A 21,072-nucleotide genomic window follows, 5' to 3' on the forward strand; every position below is an offset into this window, starting at 1 on the left:
ATGATTGCTAGAGTTGAACACACCACCAGAAGTGATAAAACTACTGCACCTAATTAGTCATTGCTCATCACTTGAGCCAGAGTAAAGACCATATATATGTTCTCAAGCTGCTCTACTTGCATATAAAACATAGTAACTTAAAGCACTGTAAAATTATGAAGCCAATCCAAAGTGTTGTATTTTACTTTGCTATTGGGATGAGCTAAAAGAGCAAAAGCAATCAATTACGACACTGGCTAATAAGCAGTAACTTGTTATTCTTCAGGTTTGTTTGTTTTTTTTTCCTCGAACAAAATAGTTAACTGTATACAAATGGCTAAATATTTTCTTTTGGTTTCCAAGTTCTACAATTGCGATTCTTGTGTCTTTTCTCAATGTGTTTATGTATTATGTTTTCAAATTAAACCAGAAATGTGACCATCTTTTATGGAAGCATGTGGTACTCTATTTATAGCTGTACCACATTTCTAGCTCAAGAACATCTGTGAACATTTACTCCTAACAAAATCATAATATCACTGTAGATGGAATTTAGAAGAATGCCTTAGCTTAAGGCCCTGGTAATGGCAATCCTATCTGGTACTTATTGTGGTTTTGATTTATCTAAACCAGATCCCTAAACAGGTCATGAATATTTTGTAAATATCTTGAAATTATTTTCCTTTGGAAATGTTTCTTAACAAAAACATTGTATTACACAATGATTGATTTATTTATTTTTACTGAATAGCATGTTAAGCTACTAACAGTTTTACTAAAGGTTGGAAGATTGTGTAAAGTTGTGTGCCGTTAGTAGATTTTATAAAAAATAGGACTTTTAAGAATAATGAAGAGTACCTCTGGAGTATGAAATGTGTTTCACTAATAAGTTGTCTTTGATACTGAGGAGTTTGACGTGTTAACAATTGGGACATCTGCATGATTGGAAAATTATCAGAAAGACTGAGCACTAATTTCTATGTCTGTTTTATAGTTATATGTCTGTGTGCCACTTGGTTCATATCACAGGAAACAAAACCAAATTAGAATTAAATGTCATGCTGTATTTTGCTGCCTACATGCATTAATAATAGATTGCTCCTGTTAATTTATAATTACTATGAAAATATGTTTTTAATAAGTTTGGGGGGTTTCGGTTTGTTGTTATGTTCATATAAATGACACCAGTTTCTAACTTTTTGCAGACTTGTCCTCAGTTCTGTCTCTGACTACTTTGCTGCAATGTTTACAAGTGATGTTTGTGAAGCCAAGCAAGAAGAGATCAAAATGGAAGGCATAGATCCCAATGCACTATGGGATCTTGTTCAGTTTGCATATACAGGTATTGTACTGCATACATTATACTTCCTATAGAGAAAGCTGTTTATGGTTTTGTTTGCTATGTGCCAAAGAATTATATTTATTTTCTAAACATTCTATTTTCTTTTTAATCTTTTTAATTTAAACACTTATTTACCATTTCTAGGGATGAATTCAGATTATCTCTTATCTCCAAACTGTTACATAAATCAGGCTCAGTAAGTACAAGAGGACAGTCCAGAAAATTAAATATTTTTCTTGGTTACCAAATTCTTAAAAAGAGTGGCTCATATACACGATTTAGATTATATGAGATCACTGAAGGAACAGCTCTGTTTTTTGAAGAATAGCCCTATATTACTGTTCTAGTCAAATTTCAGTTTAAGTAATTACATAAATCTTTTAAAATTTTAAATACTAAAACATTTTTTTAATGTTTTATTATAAGCTGGATGTTGTCACTTTCATTTGCTGTTATAGGCTGTTGTGTAATGTAAATTTATTAATAACTCATAACTCGGAGTTAATAACTCAGAACTTCCTTCTGAACAGTTATTACATTTTAATGCATAATAGATTTGGGTTTTATCCTTCTTAAACGAGCTGTTATGCCAAATATATCTGAAATGCATTAATATGAAAGAATGCTAAAGTTACAAAATAAAGTAATTAAAAAAGAGCAAATGCCAATAATGAGATATGTAGTCCGAATTTGTCTCCCCGTGCCTATGAGTCATGTAAGTATAAAATGTATGCTGTTTTCTCTTTCTGTTTCCTAAAAACATCCTCATATTGTTTAGATTATCAATATTTTATCATTATATTTCTGTTGAATATTTGATTTTACCTTCAATTTTAAATGGATTGCCCATACCCTGCAGTTTTAATCCTCTTTAAATACACATATATTAATTTAATCATAAGTTGCTATTTGCTTTGATATATTTAATTAGGATATGTGTTGTTTATTTTATGACATAATAAATTTACCTTCTTAATAAGAAACAGAAACAGCCTATAAACATAATTTAACTCAAAAATGCTCTTTTTGAGAATCATGTTTGAGAAATTCAGGTTCTAGGAATGTTAGGCCATTTTCATTTATATAACACTCTACACATTCAAAGGGTTGCGCCGACTGCATTCTGTTGTGGTTTTGCCATTCAGGAATGTGCATAATCCAGAGGGCTTCAAGCTAGGCATCCATGAAATGAAGAACATGTTAGTAGTTCCCATCAAGCATGAGAAGTATACAATCTGATTACTAGGTATGAGTGTAAAATAAATGGCACAGGAATACTGGAGCAAAGTCAAGAACACCTTGTCACAGAATAGCAAAAGACATGGTAACATTAAATCGTACTGTAAGAGGAAGGTAAGAGGAAGAGGAGGTAAGAGGCAGATAAGGGACAGTGTTGTTTCCCTGGGAAGAAAACTATGGAAATACTGAAGTACTACATGCTTCTTTTGCCTTCGTTTTCACTAAAAGATCACATGCAAACACACAGCACAGTTAATATTGACAACAAAAGATAGCATGTAAGTGTAGATTAAGAAAAGAAAGAGATAACAGAAGGAAGCAAAAAAATACTTAACCATTTTCAATATGAACAAAGCTATCTCAGAACTTTATTGGTTATTTCTGAGAACTTTGGAGACTGGATGAAGTAATGAAAAACTAGAAAAAGCAAACTCCTACCACTTTCTGCAAAAGATTAAGATTTTCATCTGCTTTACTCTCCTTGATTTGTCTATGCCACATGATGTACTTTGTTTATTATATGAGGTGGAAAACTTGGAAGTTTCTGCTTGTGGTTAGGTAATTAAGAACCAGGCTTCACAAAGAGATGAAAAGAGAACTCCAGAAGTAGTATAATTCTTGTGTTTTCTGATTTGCCTCATGTGAATTTGCTTCTGCAATGTTCTTTCATTTAAACTGTCACATAATGCCCAAGCTACCTTAAAAATTGCAACACTATGTGCCATCATAATGTCACCTTGAAGAATTAGAAACTTAAGGTGGTAACAAAGGTCTCTAATTTCTTTCACTTGTAGTGGTAATACACCATTATCCTTTTAGTTCTAACTAAGATTCAGGAAACATGGGTTCATTTTGCATGCTAAAAGAGAACGTGTATTGGATGCCATGGACCATTCTGGTTTTTACTACTATCTTGCATTTCTGTTCCATCAGGTTCTTTGTCCTGTCTTATTCTGATTGTGGTAGGTTGACGCTGGCTGAACACGAGGTTCCCACCAAGCTGCTCTGTCACTCCCCTCCTCAGCGGGACAGGGGAGAGAAAATATAATGAAAGCCATGTGGGTTTATCTTGAATAAGGACAGGGAGAGATCATTCACCAATTGCAGGTGAACGTCATAGGCAAAACAGACTCAACTTGGAGAAAATTAATTTAATTTATTACAAAACAAATCAGAGAAGGTTCTTCCTGGGTTCAACTTCACATGCCATTTTCTCTACTTCTTTCCCACGAGTGGCACAGGGGGATGGGGAATGGGGGTTGTAACCAGTTCATCACATGTTGTTTCTGCCACTCCTTCCTCCTCAGGGAGAGGACTCCTCACACTCTTCCCCTGCTCCAGCTTGGAGTCCCTCCCATGGGAGACAGTCCTCCACAAACTTTTCCAACATGAGTCCTTCCCATGGTCTACATGTCTTCACAAACTGCTCCGGCATGGGTCCCTTCCACGGGGTCACAAATCCTGCCAGCAAACGTGCTCCAGCGTGGGCTCCTCTCTCCATAGGTCCACAGGTCCTGACAGTAGCCTGCTCCAGCGTGGGCTTCCCACAGGGTCACAGCCTCCTTCGGGCATCCACCTGCCCTGGTGCAGGGTCCTCCATGGGCTGCAGGTGGATATCTGCTCCACTGTCAACTTCCATGGGCTGCAGGGGGACAGTCTGCCTCACCATGGTCTTCACCACAAGCTGCAGGGGATTCTCTGCTCCAGCACCTGGAGCACCTCCTAGCATCTTCTCACAGAAAGCCACCTCTGTAGCACCCTCTGCTACCAAAACCTGGCCATGAAAACCCAATTCAATGATTTATCCTGATTTGTTCTCAGCTTTTGTCCTTACCTCTTGAAATTCATGTTAGATTATTTCTTTCTCAATTCCTTTTCTCTGCATCAGATGTCTTATAAAACTCCAGAATTTCCTAGCCACAGCTATTCTAGTAAATTAAACAGTACTAGGGAACATTTGCAGGCACTGGAACACAATTATCTATATAGATCTTGGCAGTTCAAGCCAAATCCAACTAGCAATCTTTCTAACAACCCTTGGGTATAGCCTGGATATTCAGGCTTGTCAGAAATGTGGCCATCCTTGTCCAGAGGGCAAAACCTTTCAAAAGTGCGATGGACAATTCAATGATAACTCACAAGTGATTAGAGGATTCCTGGAACATGGTTCCAAACTTATTCAGTTTATTGAAATTTTCCTCAGTTAATTATGCTCTTTTCCCATGTTTTTTGCTGGATCAAAACCTGTGCCCTCAAACCTCATTTTTTTCCCTTCCCTTTCTTTTCCACCATCTCATGATTTATCTAGCTTCATAGTTTCTTATCTCTTTTCTTTCCCTCTGATTCCTTATTTACCACCAGTCTAGTTCATGTCCCCTTTTCCTTTGAATGAGTTCACTTTCTCCTTTATGCTGCATGGATGTGGGCAACACTGAATAGTAAAGGAAATAGCCACTCTTCTGGTACCTAGCAGTCTTTTAATCTATAATCTGAAGCGTACATAGTCTAAACAGAATATCTGAAGAATTTGACTGCCAAATTCCAATTACTTACTGCACAATATGTGAAAAAGTTTTCAGCAACTCATGTCTGTGGCCACTTTAGCTCTTTATTCTTATTCTTTTACCCTGGGAAGAGCAATCCCTTTTGGCCAGTGGGCAGTTATTCATTCTCCTTCTATTCTCTTTTTCTTGTCACTATCTTCTTAGCTCAATGAGATTAAAAAAAAAAAATATATAATTTCACATATACCTGCTGCTGTTAGAGAGAAGCTTTTCCCTGGGAACAAGTGAACATTTCAGGAAAATACAGGTGAACGTGGGCTTGTTTGCAAAAACTTAGAAGTTAAGAGTATTACATTGCAAATATTTTTAGATATGATTTTAAAAAGGGAACCATTTCCACATGATATTAACTGTTATCCAGTCAGTTTTATATTTTCTAGAATCTAGTGAAACTACTTAATTTTTACTATGAATCATACATAATAAATAGTAGTTCAAGAAGGGTAAAATATGCATATCTATGAAACGCATTACTATAGATAAAACTATCCTGTACTGATACCAGACCCTTCAGTTCCAGCAATAAAATCAAACACTGTTGCAAAATGTCAGAATTAAAGTTTAGCAAAGGGGACATTTTGTACATCAGAAATCTGAAGAAGGATAGGTATATTTACCTGAAAGGATAGTTGTTAACATCTGCTATATCCATCCATAGGAAAAAAGGAATAAAATTAGTTTGCTTACTAGTTACACGTTGCTTTTTGTATCTTCAGTTTTTCCTTAAGTCCTGTTAATTATAGTATTTCTTACTTGTGCTTCCCAAAACAACCACATGCTTCTGAAAGGACATGATCTTTCAGACAGAATTTCCGAAGTTGCTGTTCAGTGCTATTTCCTTTAAATCATTGAAATAGGTGATAACTCCAGTTTGTTCAAAAGAACAAAATTATATTGTCTACATTTTAGTAATCATTAATAAATGTTCTTTCTTTTGTCCCTATCTAAATACATTCTGTAACTGTGTGTAGATGAGCCCCTGTGTTGGGCCAGACCATAAATACGTTAACTCGAGACTTGCCAGTAATAATATAATAGTAGATATTTGGTAGCATGGTATGAACAGTCATAATTTGGCTGGTATGTCCTCCTAGCTTCCAGCTTTATGGAACAAAATTTCATCTACTTCGGTAGTCAGTGATCAAATGTGAATTTGTCTAATCCTGTTGAAAGCATGTGTAGTTTCAGCCTCTTCAGCGTACTGTGGTACTGAGTTAAACTCTAAATCATATTATTTCCTTTGGTATTTCCAAATTTTCTATCTGATAATTTTGTTTGCTTTCTCATAGTTCTACTTTTGTGACAAGTAGCAAATAATTTGTGCAATTCCTTTGTGCAAATCATTATTTTACTATTGTACACAATAAACCCTCATTTAGCAGATTACTTACTAGTATCATTAACAGCTTAAAAAACATGAAAGTACACAACACAGAGAGTAATGTTCATCCATTCCAAAATCAACATTTATTATCACCATATACAACCTACTGTTAGACTTCCTTTAGCATAACTGATTGTGGTTTGGAGCAGCATGGAAAGGTTGGTCACTGCTTGACAACCACTTTGATATCTTTTATTATTCTAAGCCTTCCGTGAGCAGAAAAAACAAAACCAAAACCAAACTAAACCATCAGTAAGATAGTTGAATTTTTATAATTTCAGTTCTGCAACTCAATGCAATTTGAATCTGGTCAGAAACATCCTAAATATTATTAGGGAGGTAAAAAATTTATGTTAAAACGTATTTGGCATATTTTTATTCCAGTTATAAAGGAAGAGAAGTATAAGGGTAAAAATACGTTTTTGGTGTAAATGTGATTTTGAAGCTTTTCTAAAAGTGGTAGGTTTTGCTTTTATAATCTCCTTTAAATATGTAATTTCTGACAACAAATATACTTTTCCGAGGAGTTTTAGAATATGAGATGTGAAAGCTGCTTCCCTTTTTCAGTAATGAAAACAACCTCAAGAAATGTTGAAAACTAGTTGATGATTATAGGTCACAATCTTTTAAAATAAATAAAAATGGTTTTACTAAAAATGTAAAAGAAGGTGACAAGATCTTACTTATTTCAAAATTAGGCTATTTTCCTGTGATTAGTTAAAACTTCTATAGGAATTTAATGATATTTCTGATAAAGCAGAATTCTGATCCCATAAAAAGTTAGAATTCTTTTACCCCATGAGCTAAAGATAATATTTTGCTACCGTCATATTAGCTTCCATAAGCCTTTCTATCAATCTTGGTTGTTTATTTAGTAGATTTAAATCTTTCAAACAAAATCTGTATTTCAGGGTTTAGTTTTTAAGGGAAAATGTTCAATTTTCTTTGATCAAATTACAAAGTAGCATTTCTTCATTATTTGATTTTGTATTTAATGATTCAAAAAGTTTGCTGTTAGAATAGGCCCTAAACAATTTTATTTATATAGGTGGAAAAGATATAGAAACATAAACAAAAAATATATAAAAAAAAATTAGATCAAACACATATGCATATATTTAAAAAAAACCCACCTTCTCTGCTACCCTACAAAATAAAGGCTACATTTATTTTCAAGTCATCCCACTTTCATGATGACATTGTGTTTGTGCATTATCAAGAGCAATTTCTTGTATAGATATTGAGCCTTTAAATAATCCTAACATGTAAAAAATAACTAAATAATACCTCAATGGAAGACAAAGAAAATGTTGGTAGGTAGGAACACTAGTGAATTTAATTTAGAAAAAAACCCTAAACAACGAAACAAAAAAAGCCCAAACCAAACCAAAAAAAAAAGGTCTTTATTGTCTCTTTGCCAATTCTCTAAAGTCAGGATATTACTTACTTTACAAAGAAAAAATGAACATTTTAGACTCTAATCAATTTCAGGAAGAGCTTCCCATCTGTGAGAAATCATCATATTAAATCCAGTCATGTTTTTGTGGCTATACCTATGAGTAAAATCAGACAAATGCTTAAGTAAGATACAGTATTTTTTTTAATTAGCTTTTTGTAAAAAACTTTTTTTCTTCTTAAAATAGGAAATACTTTTGGAGTTTTTTCTTTCCTTTTTTTTTTTCTTCTTAAAGACAACACTAGTCTGTTAAATAAAGGAGTTATATTATGAAAAGCTTTATACAATGGTAAATTGTCCACCCTGTATCTCCTAAATAGGTAGACGACAGAATCATGACACACTGTGAAGCTGGACTGTATTCAGTCATGTATAACTAAATAGAGTTCTAAGTAATTGGCAAGGTAGAATTACAGGGTGACCAGCAGAGCATCAAGTCCTGTACAGCCTTGATAAGAGCTGCTCCGAAGTGAAGGCAGCTGTCCATCTAAGAGCAATAGCAGGAAGACAGAAAATTAGAATGCCAAAAATACTGATTTAAAGATGGTAAAAGGTGTTAAAGTTTCTGTGAAGATTCAAGATAACTAATTATAGGAATTATAACTGAAGAACTTAATTTTGTAACTAAATTAATAAGGTAGTGGCTGCATACTTTTTTACCTGAAATAGGTGCAAATTTTTCAAATTACATAAACTAAATTATGAAGTTATTACAAATTGTATAATTCATTTTATGTATATATATGATATAGATATATTAGTAAAACACTGCATCAAAATTATGTGCTTCTTTTAGATTAGATAGATTCACAAGGGTAAACCACAAAGGTTTTCTCATTGTTTTTTTGTGAAGGATGTATTTCAAAAGTGAAAAATATGCAACTTCAATATAAGGTACAGGTTTAATCTGTCCAGACTTTGTTGTATTTGATTGGTTTACTCAAATAAACAAAGTATGTTTCATTGGTGATATAACAGAACTGTAACTTAAGAGGAAACAAAGAAAGGTTCTTCTGCATGTCTGTTAAATGTTTGACGTGGGCCAGCTGAGGAACTCTGAAGCCAACACTTAGGTGCAATGGCCATGCAGAAAGTATGTTTCAGTTTTCAAGCAGCAAGATGATTGATAGCAGAAAATCTAAGATTGAGATCCTAGTGCCCTGGGATACATGGGTATGCATTCTTTGATCTTTTTAGAGCTTTAGAAGCAGTAATACAGAATAATGTTTCTTTACTTCATTTTCTTAGGCAATGCTTCCTTCTTGATCTCAAAACTTGATTTTCATTATTTGCAATTATGCTTAAATGTTTTAGATAGGAATGGAACTAGAGATTGAGCTTCTGGTATTTTGCTGCCATTGGTGACTCTGGGAGCCTTCCTTTGAAGTTACAACAGAGCTGTGAAGTTACTATAGATTTTCTCATATTGCATCGGGCTATCTAATTAGTATGCATTCCCAACAGTGATCAGAAGAATAGGCTGGTGCTTTCATACTGTTAATGAAACGAAAAAAGCAAAAATCAGTTAACAAAAAGAAAACAAAAATTCCTTGATTTATTTATACACATCTGAAAAAAAAAAAAAAAAGCATGAATCATACATAGAAGAGGTTCAAGCCCTAGTGCATAGCTCTTAATTAGATTTTATTTGGAAGATTCTTTAATTAAAGTACTGTCAAGTATCTTCTCTGTCAGTGTTATATCTAATAACACACAGAGGGCGGGCAGCAGGGATGTAGCAAGAAAGAAACTGCCTTTAAGCACAAGGACCCTTAGGTTCCTTCAGAACAGAAGCTTTATTAATTAAATATCCCAGGGAGGGTTTTTTTTCTTGGTTTGGGTAGTTTTTTGGGGGCTGGGGGGCTGTTTTGGTTGTTTGTGTTTGATTATTTTTTTTCCCCCCCTCAAATTCAGTTGTCTATATGAATAAACAGTGAGAATGATTCTTAGCACTGTTTTCATCTGTGCCAATTTATAGTGTTCATACAGTCCAGGGGTTATCGCAGCCGCAGGATTGTTCTTCAACATGCAGTTTGAATGTGACTACTGTGGTTTGGAGGATGACAGAGTTTAGTGTATAACTGAGGCCATTTTGCTTCAGTTAACCTCAGTGCTAGAGGGAAGCCCCAGGCACACTCAACTTAATAGATATAATGTAGGGCTGTATTATAATGTGTATTGTGTAATGTAAGAATGTGTATTATTAAAGGCATCTGCTCAGACAATCCCTACCTCTTAGGTGATGGCCTGTTTACAGTCTTTCAGGCTACTTCCCTCTAGGAGATACTGATCACATTGAGCACCAGAGTAATCCCTGATACTGTGGATATCATGAAGGTCTTTGCCTCTACCTCTATGACATGTTGAGTAAGTTCAAGAGTTGTTCTGTGTTATCATGTTGTCGTGTTACCCTGTGAACACAGGCCATCTCTATCTAGCACTTTTTGCAAGAGACTATTACCTGCTGCTGTCCCACTACATTTTCTCTGCTGTGCACTTGACTTTGTACTTTGACAGAATAATCCCTTGTGAATTTCCATTCACTTCAGATGGGAGATCAGTTGTTCCAGGAACTCTGGGATGAGGGATAAAAGGATGAGTTAAGGTAATTGAATTGACCTGGAAGACTTTGTTAGCCATTGTGTAATGGAGAGTACAGAAAAATGGTCATAAGTCATACCAGATGGTGGTAGACCTTGAATAAACTTAAATTCTGGATATGGAAGACTCCCTGCGAAGTTGTCTTCCAGAAGCAGATACTTCTCCTAAACTCCTTCTCAGGAGTCAATTAAGATAGAGTTGGAATTATCCACAGAAGCCTTGTGACTACTCCTGAGAAGTCAATAGGAATAAATTCAGACAGATGTAGTCAGGGAAGCAGTGAGTGTGGAGGGGGAGGTAAGTTCAAATGAGGGTACTGTAAGGTGCATTTTTAAAGCTGTCCCTTACTAGGTTCAAAGTTCTCCATTTCCAAAGAGAGAATAAACAAAGCACTGAACAATAATACAGGACATGCCTGAAAAGTGAGAGGGTTTCTTTGAATGGAGTGGCATCCCTCTGTGTTGTCATCTGGTGCGTGCCACGCTGTTGCCTAAACATCATCAGCAGAGGGATCAGACAGGCTGGTGTAGTATGAGCTGCCTCTTTAATGTGCTTCTTTCTGGAATTCCTGCAGTGGAGACGTGTACTTGTATCCGCTCTGCTGAGCTCAGATGCCTGGCTGTGTATCCACACTTCCCAGAGAAGGCACAAAATTTAGGAAAATCACAATGTCATTTTGTCAAAGAGGTCCTTGCCTTTCACACATTTCTCTGCTCCTGTACCTGCATTGTAAAACGTACCTTCATTCCCTTTCTGTTCTGTGCCCATCACACAGTGACTGTGCTGAAATGCACTCACAGAACAGGTGATGACTGTCGTATTCACTTCTCCCAGCAGTAGAATCCAGCCCAAAGCAAAGCAGATGTCACGATGCTGTAAGGTGGACTCATAAGCAAAAATCTTTTGTTGGCAATTGATGCCTCCATCTCTGTAACCTTTTGTTCTTTAAGCGTGGATTTGAACTGCTCTGTGCTACCATAGCACAGGCTGTCGGATCATCACCTGAGAGGCTGAGAAGCTTATTCTGGCAGAGGTGAGTATTCCTGCTTCTGAGCTAGCTTCAGACATGTGGAGAATAAATTACTGCTCCTTCAAACCTGAAAGCTGATCCTCTTTGCCCTTGAGATATTTTTCTTTTCTTTTTTTTCCTTTTTTTCCTTTTTTTTCTTTTCTTCCCCCAAAGGTCAGGGCTTGATTGTGTTCGGTGTAATAGAAAGGCTATATCCCACAGAGAGAGATACTGAGAGTGTGTGTTGTGTGGTTTTGATTGTAGCAAAAGGACCTGTGTGAAGCAAGTCATTCAGGATAGTTCTGTAAGTGTGGGCAGTGCGCTGGAAGCCAAAGGTAGTATACCCCCCTTCATACCATCGATAGAAAGTGATCATTGGAATAAAATCTCCCTAAAATGTACCTCGCATTCAGCGCAAGTCTTTTGGAACAAGACTTCCCCCTCCTCCTTGTTATGAAATTGTCTTTTGTTTACAAAAGTAAATTCCTGGAGTAGTTTTCACTGTGTGCAGCGTGATGAGCAGGACCTACCGTCTGGAAGCAAACCTAAGTATTGAAGTCCATTGACTAAAAAGAATTACGGGAAACTAAGGCCTTATATCTGAAATGAACTTTTGGGACTGATTTGGTATATGAGTGCAAGATTTGTGCTGTGGGAAATTTAGTTAGTAAATCCTCTTTATTTTTGTGTATTTTTGAGGTAACTTTTATCTTGAGATTTTTTCTTTGTTTTAACCTGTGAGTTTGTATTCCTCTATTTATATATAAAACTAAGCTTAAAATTTCCAAATATAATGACTGTATAATAGTTATTGGTGATGTAATTCATCACCATATTCATCAACATATTCATCACATATTCTGTCCCTCAGGGGTCAGTACTGGGCCCAGTTTTGTTCAACATATTCATCAATGATCTGGATGAAGGGATAGAGTGTACCATCAGCAAGTTTGCTGATGACACAAAACTGGGAGGAGTGGCTGACACGCCAGAAGGCTGTGCTGCCTTACAGCGTGACCTCGCCAGGCTGGAGAGTTGGGCAGAAAGAAACCTTATGAAGTTCAACAAGGGTAAGTGTAGGGTACTGCACCTGGGGAGGAATAACCCCATGCACCAGTACAGGTTGGGGGCTGACCTCTTGGAGAGCAGCTCTGTGGAGAGGGACCTGGGAGTCCTGGTGGACAACAGGATGACCATGAGCCAGCAATGTGCCCTGGCGGCCAAGAAGGCGAATGGCATCCTGGGGTGCATCAAGAAGAGTGTGGCCAGCAGGTCGAGGGAGGTCATCCTCCCCCTCTACTCTGCCCTGGTGAGACCGCATCTGGAGTACTGTGTCCAGTTCTGGGCTCCCCAGTTCAAGAAGGACAGGGAACTGCTGGAGAGGGTCCAGCAAAGGGCAACGAAGATGATTAGGGGATTGGAACATCTCTCCTATGGAGAAAGGCTTAGGGACTTGGGTCTCTTTAGTCTAGAGAAAAGAAGATTGAGGGGGGATCTTATTAATACTTACAAATACTTAATGGGAGGATGCCAGGGGGATGGGAGCAGTCTTTTTTCAGTGGCGCCCAGTGATAGGACGAGGGGTAATGGGCATAAACTTGAACATAGGAAGTTCCATCTTAACATGAGAAGGAACTTCTTTACTTCGAGGGTAGTGGAGCACTGGAACAGGCTGCCCAGAGAGGTGGTGGAGTCTCCCACTCTGGAGACATTCAAAACCCGCCTGGACGCTGTCCTGTGTAACGTGCTGTAGGTGACCCTGCTCTGGCAGGGGGGTTGGACTAGATGATCTCCAGAGGTCCCTTCCAACCCTAACCATTCTGTGATTCTGTGATTCTGTAATTATTAATACATTGATCATCTACGCAAGTACAAACTAGTGATCTTTAGCAAATAATCCCCACAATAAAATTCATACTTTAGCAGTTTTTATATAGATAATGGAAAAATGTATCTTCAGGTGTGTTTCAGAGCACTAACATATCTTTCTTCAAAGTTTATAGGAAGGTTTTATGAAGATTAGACTCCCAGCAAAAATTATTTATTGTTTTTACTCCTGTTATTTGTATGTATATCTTACAGGTGACTAAGTTCAAGTATCTAAAGTGAGCTAAGGCACGCGAATGTCAGTTGCTTGACAAGGAGAAAGTAGCATCTTAATGTCTCTCTCTAAAAAGCTGATATTTGTAAGTCAGCAGACAAATTTTCTTTAAAAACGTGACATTTCAGTGTACAACAGAGGAGTTTTGATGTTTGGTTTGTTGGGGTTTTTTTTTGAAACCAGGAGATGAAAAGGTACCATATCATGGTATATTTTGGCTAATGTACTTTTCTGATCTTTAGCCAGACATTTGCAAGAAGGTTCCTGCTCAGGGGGGATTTTAATTTGTTAATAGGATTTCCTTATCACTCTGCAGTGTTATAATTTTCTGCGCCATTGAAATACAGTGGGCTTTGGCAGTACTCATGAATGACCACATGATTAGGCCAGTTTAGTCCACTTGCTCAAACAAAGATGTAGCAATATTAGGGTTTAAATAATTGTGCAGTTTTTTAAAAGAATGAAGCTATTTAATTTGTAAGAATTCTCATACTACTGTGATGGATACATTTTCATTTTTGGCAAGCTACATATTTTTACGGCTGCGGAATCACTTAGGAAATTATTTATTATACATAATAATAATTAAATAAAAAATTCACATAAAAATTGTTATTTGAAATGACAAATTCCCATAGTTTTGACGTCATGTTTTGTAGTGAAAAGTTAAAAAACTAACACCACAACTCACAATGTAATCGAGTGTCAAATCATAGTCAAAAGTTATGAATCTGAATTAAGTGAATGCTTTCCTGATTTTAACTTTGAATTTTTTTTAGACCTTATTTCATAGAAAGGTACATTAAAACTACTTTAAAAAATCATTTTAAGTCTCCTGCGTGAAGAGGATTTAAATTGAGTTGTCCTTTTCAAGAACTGAATTTTATCCACAGGGATTAAAAAAAGATGTTATATGAACAGAAAATAAATCTGTTCCAATCAGAGGACTCTGTTTAGTTTAGAGTTGAGGGGGACTGAATTTGTTCAGGACAGGGAAAATTTTCTGTTAGGAAAAGATTTTTATCCACTGGGGAAAAAATAATTTTCCTTGCTAAGTCATATGTTTAACTTGTCTTTTATTTATGGTGGCTGATACCAAAATAGCTGCCAAAAAATTCAGTGATTCATCAGCACCCTCTAGTAAACACACCTATGGGTCATACATAATTTTGGGGTTAATTTGTATTTGGATTAGGTTTTGGCTGCTAGTATGTAAGATGAGTAGTCTGATAATAGAGAACAGGCAGATCCTAAGTTTTTTCCTCAGTTTAAACTGTACTATCTGTTTTTGTAGGAGACTAGTCCCTTTTGAAGTAGTATTTATTTGTTTATTTTAATATCTACAGCAACAATATGAGCTGCCTTTCAGAGTTTTCACTGATGCTAAATGCCAATCTGTAAGGAAATAAATGCAGTCAGCCATAGAGTACCTGTCTTCCTCACTTGCAGCTGATGACCATGGTCCGCAGCTAATAAATAATTAACAGAAAATAAAGAAGAGTTTGATCAGGGGAAACCTCTGCAAAGTGAATATACTCTCTGTCATGTTTTCTTTTCTGAAAACAACTTCACCTTTATGAAACGTGTGGGAGATGGTACAATGTAGAATTTATCTTTTAAGGCACAGGTCAAAATCAAAACCTTAATGTTCACTTCAGAAATCAGCTGGAGACTAAAAGATGTTCTGCTACAGGGAAAATAGTTTTTGTTGCGTTCTTCTTCGGCTGCTATTCATGGATGGACATAAGAGGTGATTACTCCACATTATGTCATTACCAGGAGTTGACAGTAACAGAGAGAATGACCATCAGAATTGGACCCAAAGAGTGTTTTGAAGTGTTTAAAGCATTTCCAGACACTTCATCACCTGATACTTGAGGATTCTAATGATTCCAGTACTGTATGTTTGGGAGCAGATGAACTGAATTCATATCAGCAAATAGAAATACCAACAGTGTCTCAGTAAGTCAAATGAAGGTGCTCCTTTTATAGTTAAAAGCAAGAAATAGACACACTAAGGGGAGCCATTCATCTCATTCTAAAGTAGATGACAATAATAGGGTGGATGAAAACTGCTCTAACACCTTATATTTCTCTCCATTGACTGTGAAAGGAGATTTCAGGTGATTAGCTCAGGTGGCTACTTGGCAGATGCCTAAGATTTGGTAAGATTACTGATAAGCTATGCCAAAAAGATCTGTTATAGCGATACGAAGCATAGCACCTTTCTTATAAGCTTCTTCTAGTCTTCACTGGAATTTGATGCTGTTTCAAAACAGCAATTTCTTCTTGTAACCACAGTTGTAAGCGATTCTTCTACTATGCGAATTCTGAATAAATATTATCCTGATACCTTTTACTGCCTTTATTTTTAAAAAATTGAGACCTAATAGAGAAGCTGCATTCCTACAATGGGTTAGCCTGTGGAAATAATTCCATTCAGAAACTCTTCAAAACTGCAACAGAAGACACATGAAATAGAAAGCTTAAAAAGAAAAATACCTGATTAAAAGGAATTAGTTCTAGCCTTTTTTTCTAATTTTCTAATGACAGTTCACTGGTCAAGTGAAGTCAGTGGACTTCACTGGTACGCCCCTACTCACAGCTGTCTTAAGAATGTTGAAGAGTCTTCCTATGAATGCATAAATGTGTAATTACAAGAGAGAATATATTTACTACGCACATGCGATAAAATGATATTACCTTGTGTTATGGATCTGGGCTAAAATTTGTTGCTTATGCACAGAGCAAGTGAGCAGTACCTACTGAGGGGTACCGCCATTTTTGTATTGACACCTATTGGTCAATAGCTGTGGGAGGCTGATTCCTGTGACACACACTGACCTTATTAACATCATGCAAAGGTGGTCAAAGATGCAGTGATTCTCTATACACAAAACTGGTTGTAATAATGTAGCCTAAGGAGTAGAAGAAAAATAAAAACAAAGATAGGATTAAAAAAAAAAAGAAAGAAAAAAAATCCCAAACCTGTCCCTTAACTTGGAAAAAGATTTAGCAAAAAAATAAAGGTATCAAGGAATTTTTGTGTATTATGTCTGCTTCACATTTTGCAATAAGGTAATAAAATTTACGTATTTGTTATAAAGATGCATCCCGAAGACAGGCATTTTAATTTCTGCATAAGCAAAGCACATAAAATTTGTCATACATAGAACTATAATTTAGAATAACAATCCATTAAAGTTATTTTGATTGCATTTTTTTTTTTTCTTCATATATTTTTTCATCCTAATTAATGTAATACAGAATGAGATTTTAAGCTTTGGTTAATTTGTTTTGCTCAGACTGAAGTACTTGCACAAGCTCCTTATTGTCTAAAAATGTGAGGGGGAAGTGAACTGAAGAAGCAGTAATATTAATGCCCTCTTGAATATTCTACTAAACATTTTGAAATAGATGCTTGGATCTTCTAATTGTCAGTATGAAACTGTCTGAAGAGTTGACACTGTATGTACTGAGCCTCTTAACGGTTATTTTTTCAAACTCTGACCATGCTAAACACTTGATATCCTAGAGGAATTTGCATAAAAATGTCATAGCACCCTTCTGAAAAAGTGAATATGGCCCTTGTGACCAAATTTACAAAGTTGTCTTGATGTTTAAAAATGAAGGTAAGTAAGATTTGGAAAGCATTTAGTTGGATTAGATACTATTGAATCTAATGCTTTGTAAAAACAGGATCCTGGAGAACCCTGTCTTACTTCTTAACATGATGTTGCAGGGGGAGAAAAAAAAAAAAAAGGCAGGATAAGACAGTTTTGAAAGAAAGAAGCACAGTAACCACCTATTGAACTCAAGCTGAATGTAATTTTCTAGCTCCCATCCTGGATATATTGAGTAGTAAATTGGTGTTTCTGAATTTAGTTAAAAATAAGTCAGGCTATAATATATTCATATCCCCAGGTATCCCAGAAGCCACTGTGTGTTTACTGCCTTGATTAATATGTAAGGCAGAAACTTGTTCACTCTTCCATAAAAATGTGAAGGATCTCCTTCAAAATAGTCATGTTGGTTACATAAAGATATATATAATTTATCAAACAGGTAATATTTTTTATTGACTTATTTTAATCCTACCAGTTCCCAACTAACACCCTATGAGTACTAGTTTTCCTTCAAGTTAACAGAAAATATCTTCAATTTGAGAATAGATTGATGTGGCTTTGACTGTCTCCTTTGGGTTCTTCTCCTAAGGCTACATTTAGTGATAAAAAGCCAAAGTGTGACACTATTACATTTCTTCATAAAGGGTGATGATTCTTTCAATCCTTATGTTATTCTTCAAACATTATCTGGACCAGCCTTGTAGGGCCAGAGACTTCTCTGAGCTTGTTAAACAGCATATAAGCATATAAATAGCATACAAGAAAAGGAGATTTAAAACTCCATTTTTCTAATTTTTTTTCCATCAGCACTTTTCTCAGTGCATGTACTTTTCACAGCTGTTTTGCGCATTTTTATTTTTCTTCCTTCTGGTACTGGGATGATCACTTTTAACCTAAAAACAAATATCTTTTGATAGCTTCCACATGACACAGTGGAATTATATTCTAGATAATGAATAGCGTGTTGAGCCAGCCATTACCTGCAAGCATGCAGCAAATGTGCAAGTGTCATTGATAAATACATGGGTCAGCCAAAAATCAGCTGCTGAGTGTGCCTTCTGACCACATTGCATAAACACATGGTGGACAGAAACGATGAGAAAAAGTCAGATAACATAAAGATAAACTCATGTGACATTAACAGAAGCATAAAAATAAGCAGAGGAAAACCACTGAAATTGTGCTGTGAACTTGATCTGATGCTCTGACCTTTGCAAAAGGATGTGTTATAACTAAATCCAGTAAATGATAACTTCCCAGTTTCCATCTTGTATTAAAAGCTCCAGATATGGTGAAAAAGGAGAAAAGGTCAGATCTTCAGTGTTATGGTTATTGTATTTTGGGTTTGGTATTGCAATATAAAGCAGCTTTTCTTTTCAATGGTATTCTGTTGAGAAGTTGAGGATTTTAGAACTCCTCAGTGCCATGTGATAGAACTATTAAGATTTGTAGATTTCTCGTTATGTGACAACAAATACAAAAATTGTGTGGGGAAAAGAGTGAGTTTATCTAACTGTTGAACTATATTACTTTGAACAGAAAGATCAATATACATTTAATCCTCTTATCATTTGAAATGATTCTTCCAAGCACAGCAAAATAAGAAGTGTCATTTTCTTACAATTTATATTACTTTTGCACATTTCAATTTCCTATTTTTTTTCTGGTTCTCCAAGACATCCTTGTGATCTCTAATTTATAGTTCCTTAAGTTAATCATGTAAACAATTTATAGGAGATACTAATGTGAAAAAGAACTCATTTAAAAATGATGGTTGGGGGGACCATGATGACAAGAATGACAATCCTCAACAAAATAAATTATTTTTTAAGTTTATTTTGTTTATTTTACCTTTTATTTATTAAAAAGTGTATCAGTCTGCAAGATAAAGATAATTATTTGTGAAATTACAAATTTAAGTGCAATATAAGTATTAATTAGTGGAAGATAAATATTATGCATCCATATATGTTCTTTTGGCTAATATGAAGTCTTTTAAAAGACCTATATGCTGAGAAGCCTGCCATATGTTACTCAGATAAAATTAATCCCAAAGTCACATTACAAATAAGCAATATGAAATTTGAAGATTTTAAGCCCTATTTTGAAGATATTTTTATGGTTTCAGTCATACTATGTTAGGCATTTATTTCATTCTTTGCAGGGAGGTAAACGGCTGTGAGTTTTGCTCCATACCACTGAAGATAATGAAAGTTTTATCAACAATTTCAATGCACAAACACAAAAAAAAAAAAATCACAGCCTAGTTGATATCCAGATACTTACTCATATTTTAGTCTCATTATAGAAAAAAAAGAAAACAGTATTCCTAAGTCTTCTCTTCCTTTCCACACAATCTCTCTTTGTATCCCTATATAGTTGTATTAATAGCAGTTTAAAAAGAAATATTTCTAATACTGTAATGTTCAGGTAACTGAGGTGTCCAGTCAGAGAGACTAACGCTCCTTCTCTTCACTTTTTCTGTAGAGTTATTTATATAGAGCTAGGATTATTCATAAAAGATCTTCTGATACTGCATGGTTTGTAAATACCAAGTAAATAAGTTTGCATGTTTTATGAATCCTTTTTTTAGGCTGCCTGGAATTGAAAGAAGACACCATTGAAAATCTCCTAGCAGCTGCCTGCCTCCTCCAGCTCCCACAAGTAGTAGAGGTTTGCTGCCATTTTCTAATGAAGCTTTTGCACCCATCCAACTGTTTGGGAATACGAGCATTTGCTGACGCGCAAGGATGCACAGAGCTTATGAAGGTGGCTCATAACTACACCATGGTAAGGCAGTTATAGAATATCTAAATTATGATCTTGTGAATCCTCTATATTTTATGTAAGCAAAAATATCTTGCTAGTTTTAGCTTGAAATCATTCTGTATTTGTATTGAACTTTATTTCATAAGTCGTCTCTTTGAAACCATGAGAGGGGTGATTCCTCTCGACTTCAGTGAAGTTATGAGAATTGTCCTGGTATGATGAATGCATTGTCTGCTGAATTAGAACAGTATATGCCTTAGATGCACGTTCACATACAGGTGATAATAGTAAAAAAGTACCTGTAAGTCATCAGAATACTTTTTAATCGCTGTTCCTTTCGGTTTAGCGTTAGGGAAGCTTTGTAATTGTTGTTGGAACAGTATCAAGGGAAGTTTTGTTTCATTTGGGGTTTTTGTCAAGAATTATCCCTCCTTGTATTCATCGATGGAGTAGATTAAGACAGAAAGTTGAAGACATAAAGAATTTTATCTGACAATATTTTAAATTTTTCCAGTTACACCTGACAGAACAGGTATAACTGTTTTTCTTACCACTACATCTCAGGTGGTTATAAGCTTTTTATGTTTACAGAGCTATTTCTGTGGCTGGTTTAAATTTTCTCTATACTTAGACATCTAAAATGTAGTTTTCCAGGTCCAAACTACTCAGTTTAACCTTTGTCTGTCAGTGGAGAGAAAAAAGCTGTCAAAGCAGAATTTATCTGATGTACCTTAGAATGAGATTGCATTAGAATTAAACAGGTATGGGTTGAAAAAATTCAACTTTTTTATTAATATATTTTTTTAGATTTATGTATTACTTTGATATTTTCACCCTTTTTGAGTGAAAAGCAATATAATGAATAATGAAAAAAATGTAATAAACCCTAATAGAGGAAAACCTTGATTTAAAAAAAAAAATCATCATGATTCTTTAAAACAATTTATTTAAATAATTTTGGAGTCAATGAAATTGCTGATTATAGTACATTTGAAGACTTGT

General features: G+C 35.5%; 1 protein-coding gene across 1 annotated transcript in view; it reads left to right on the forward strand.

Moving 5' to 3' along the window:
• Positions 1–1,184: 1,184 nt before the first annotated feature.
• Positions 1,185–21,072, forward strand: part of KLHL1 (kelch-like family member 1) — a gene marked incomplete at its 5' end in the record, with an annotated part of 154,595 nt that continues 134,707 nt past the window's right edge. The window contains 2 exons of the mRNA XM_009880207.1: positions 1,185–1,321; positions 19,895–20,091. Of these exons, the coding sequence (XP_009878509.1) occupies positions 1,185–1,321; positions 19,895–20,091 (334 nt within the window). The remainder of the gene's footprint in view (positions 1,322–19,894; positions 20,092–21,072) is intronic.

The sequence above is a fragment of the Charadrius vociferus genome, unplaced genomic scaffold (genome assembly GCF_000708025.1).
Source record: "Charadrius vociferus isolate BGI_N301 unplaced genomic scaffold, ASM70802v2 scaffold182, whole genome shotgun sequence".
NCBI lineage: Eukaryota > Metazoa > Chordata > Aves > Charadriiformes > Charadriidae > Charadrius > Charadrius vociferus.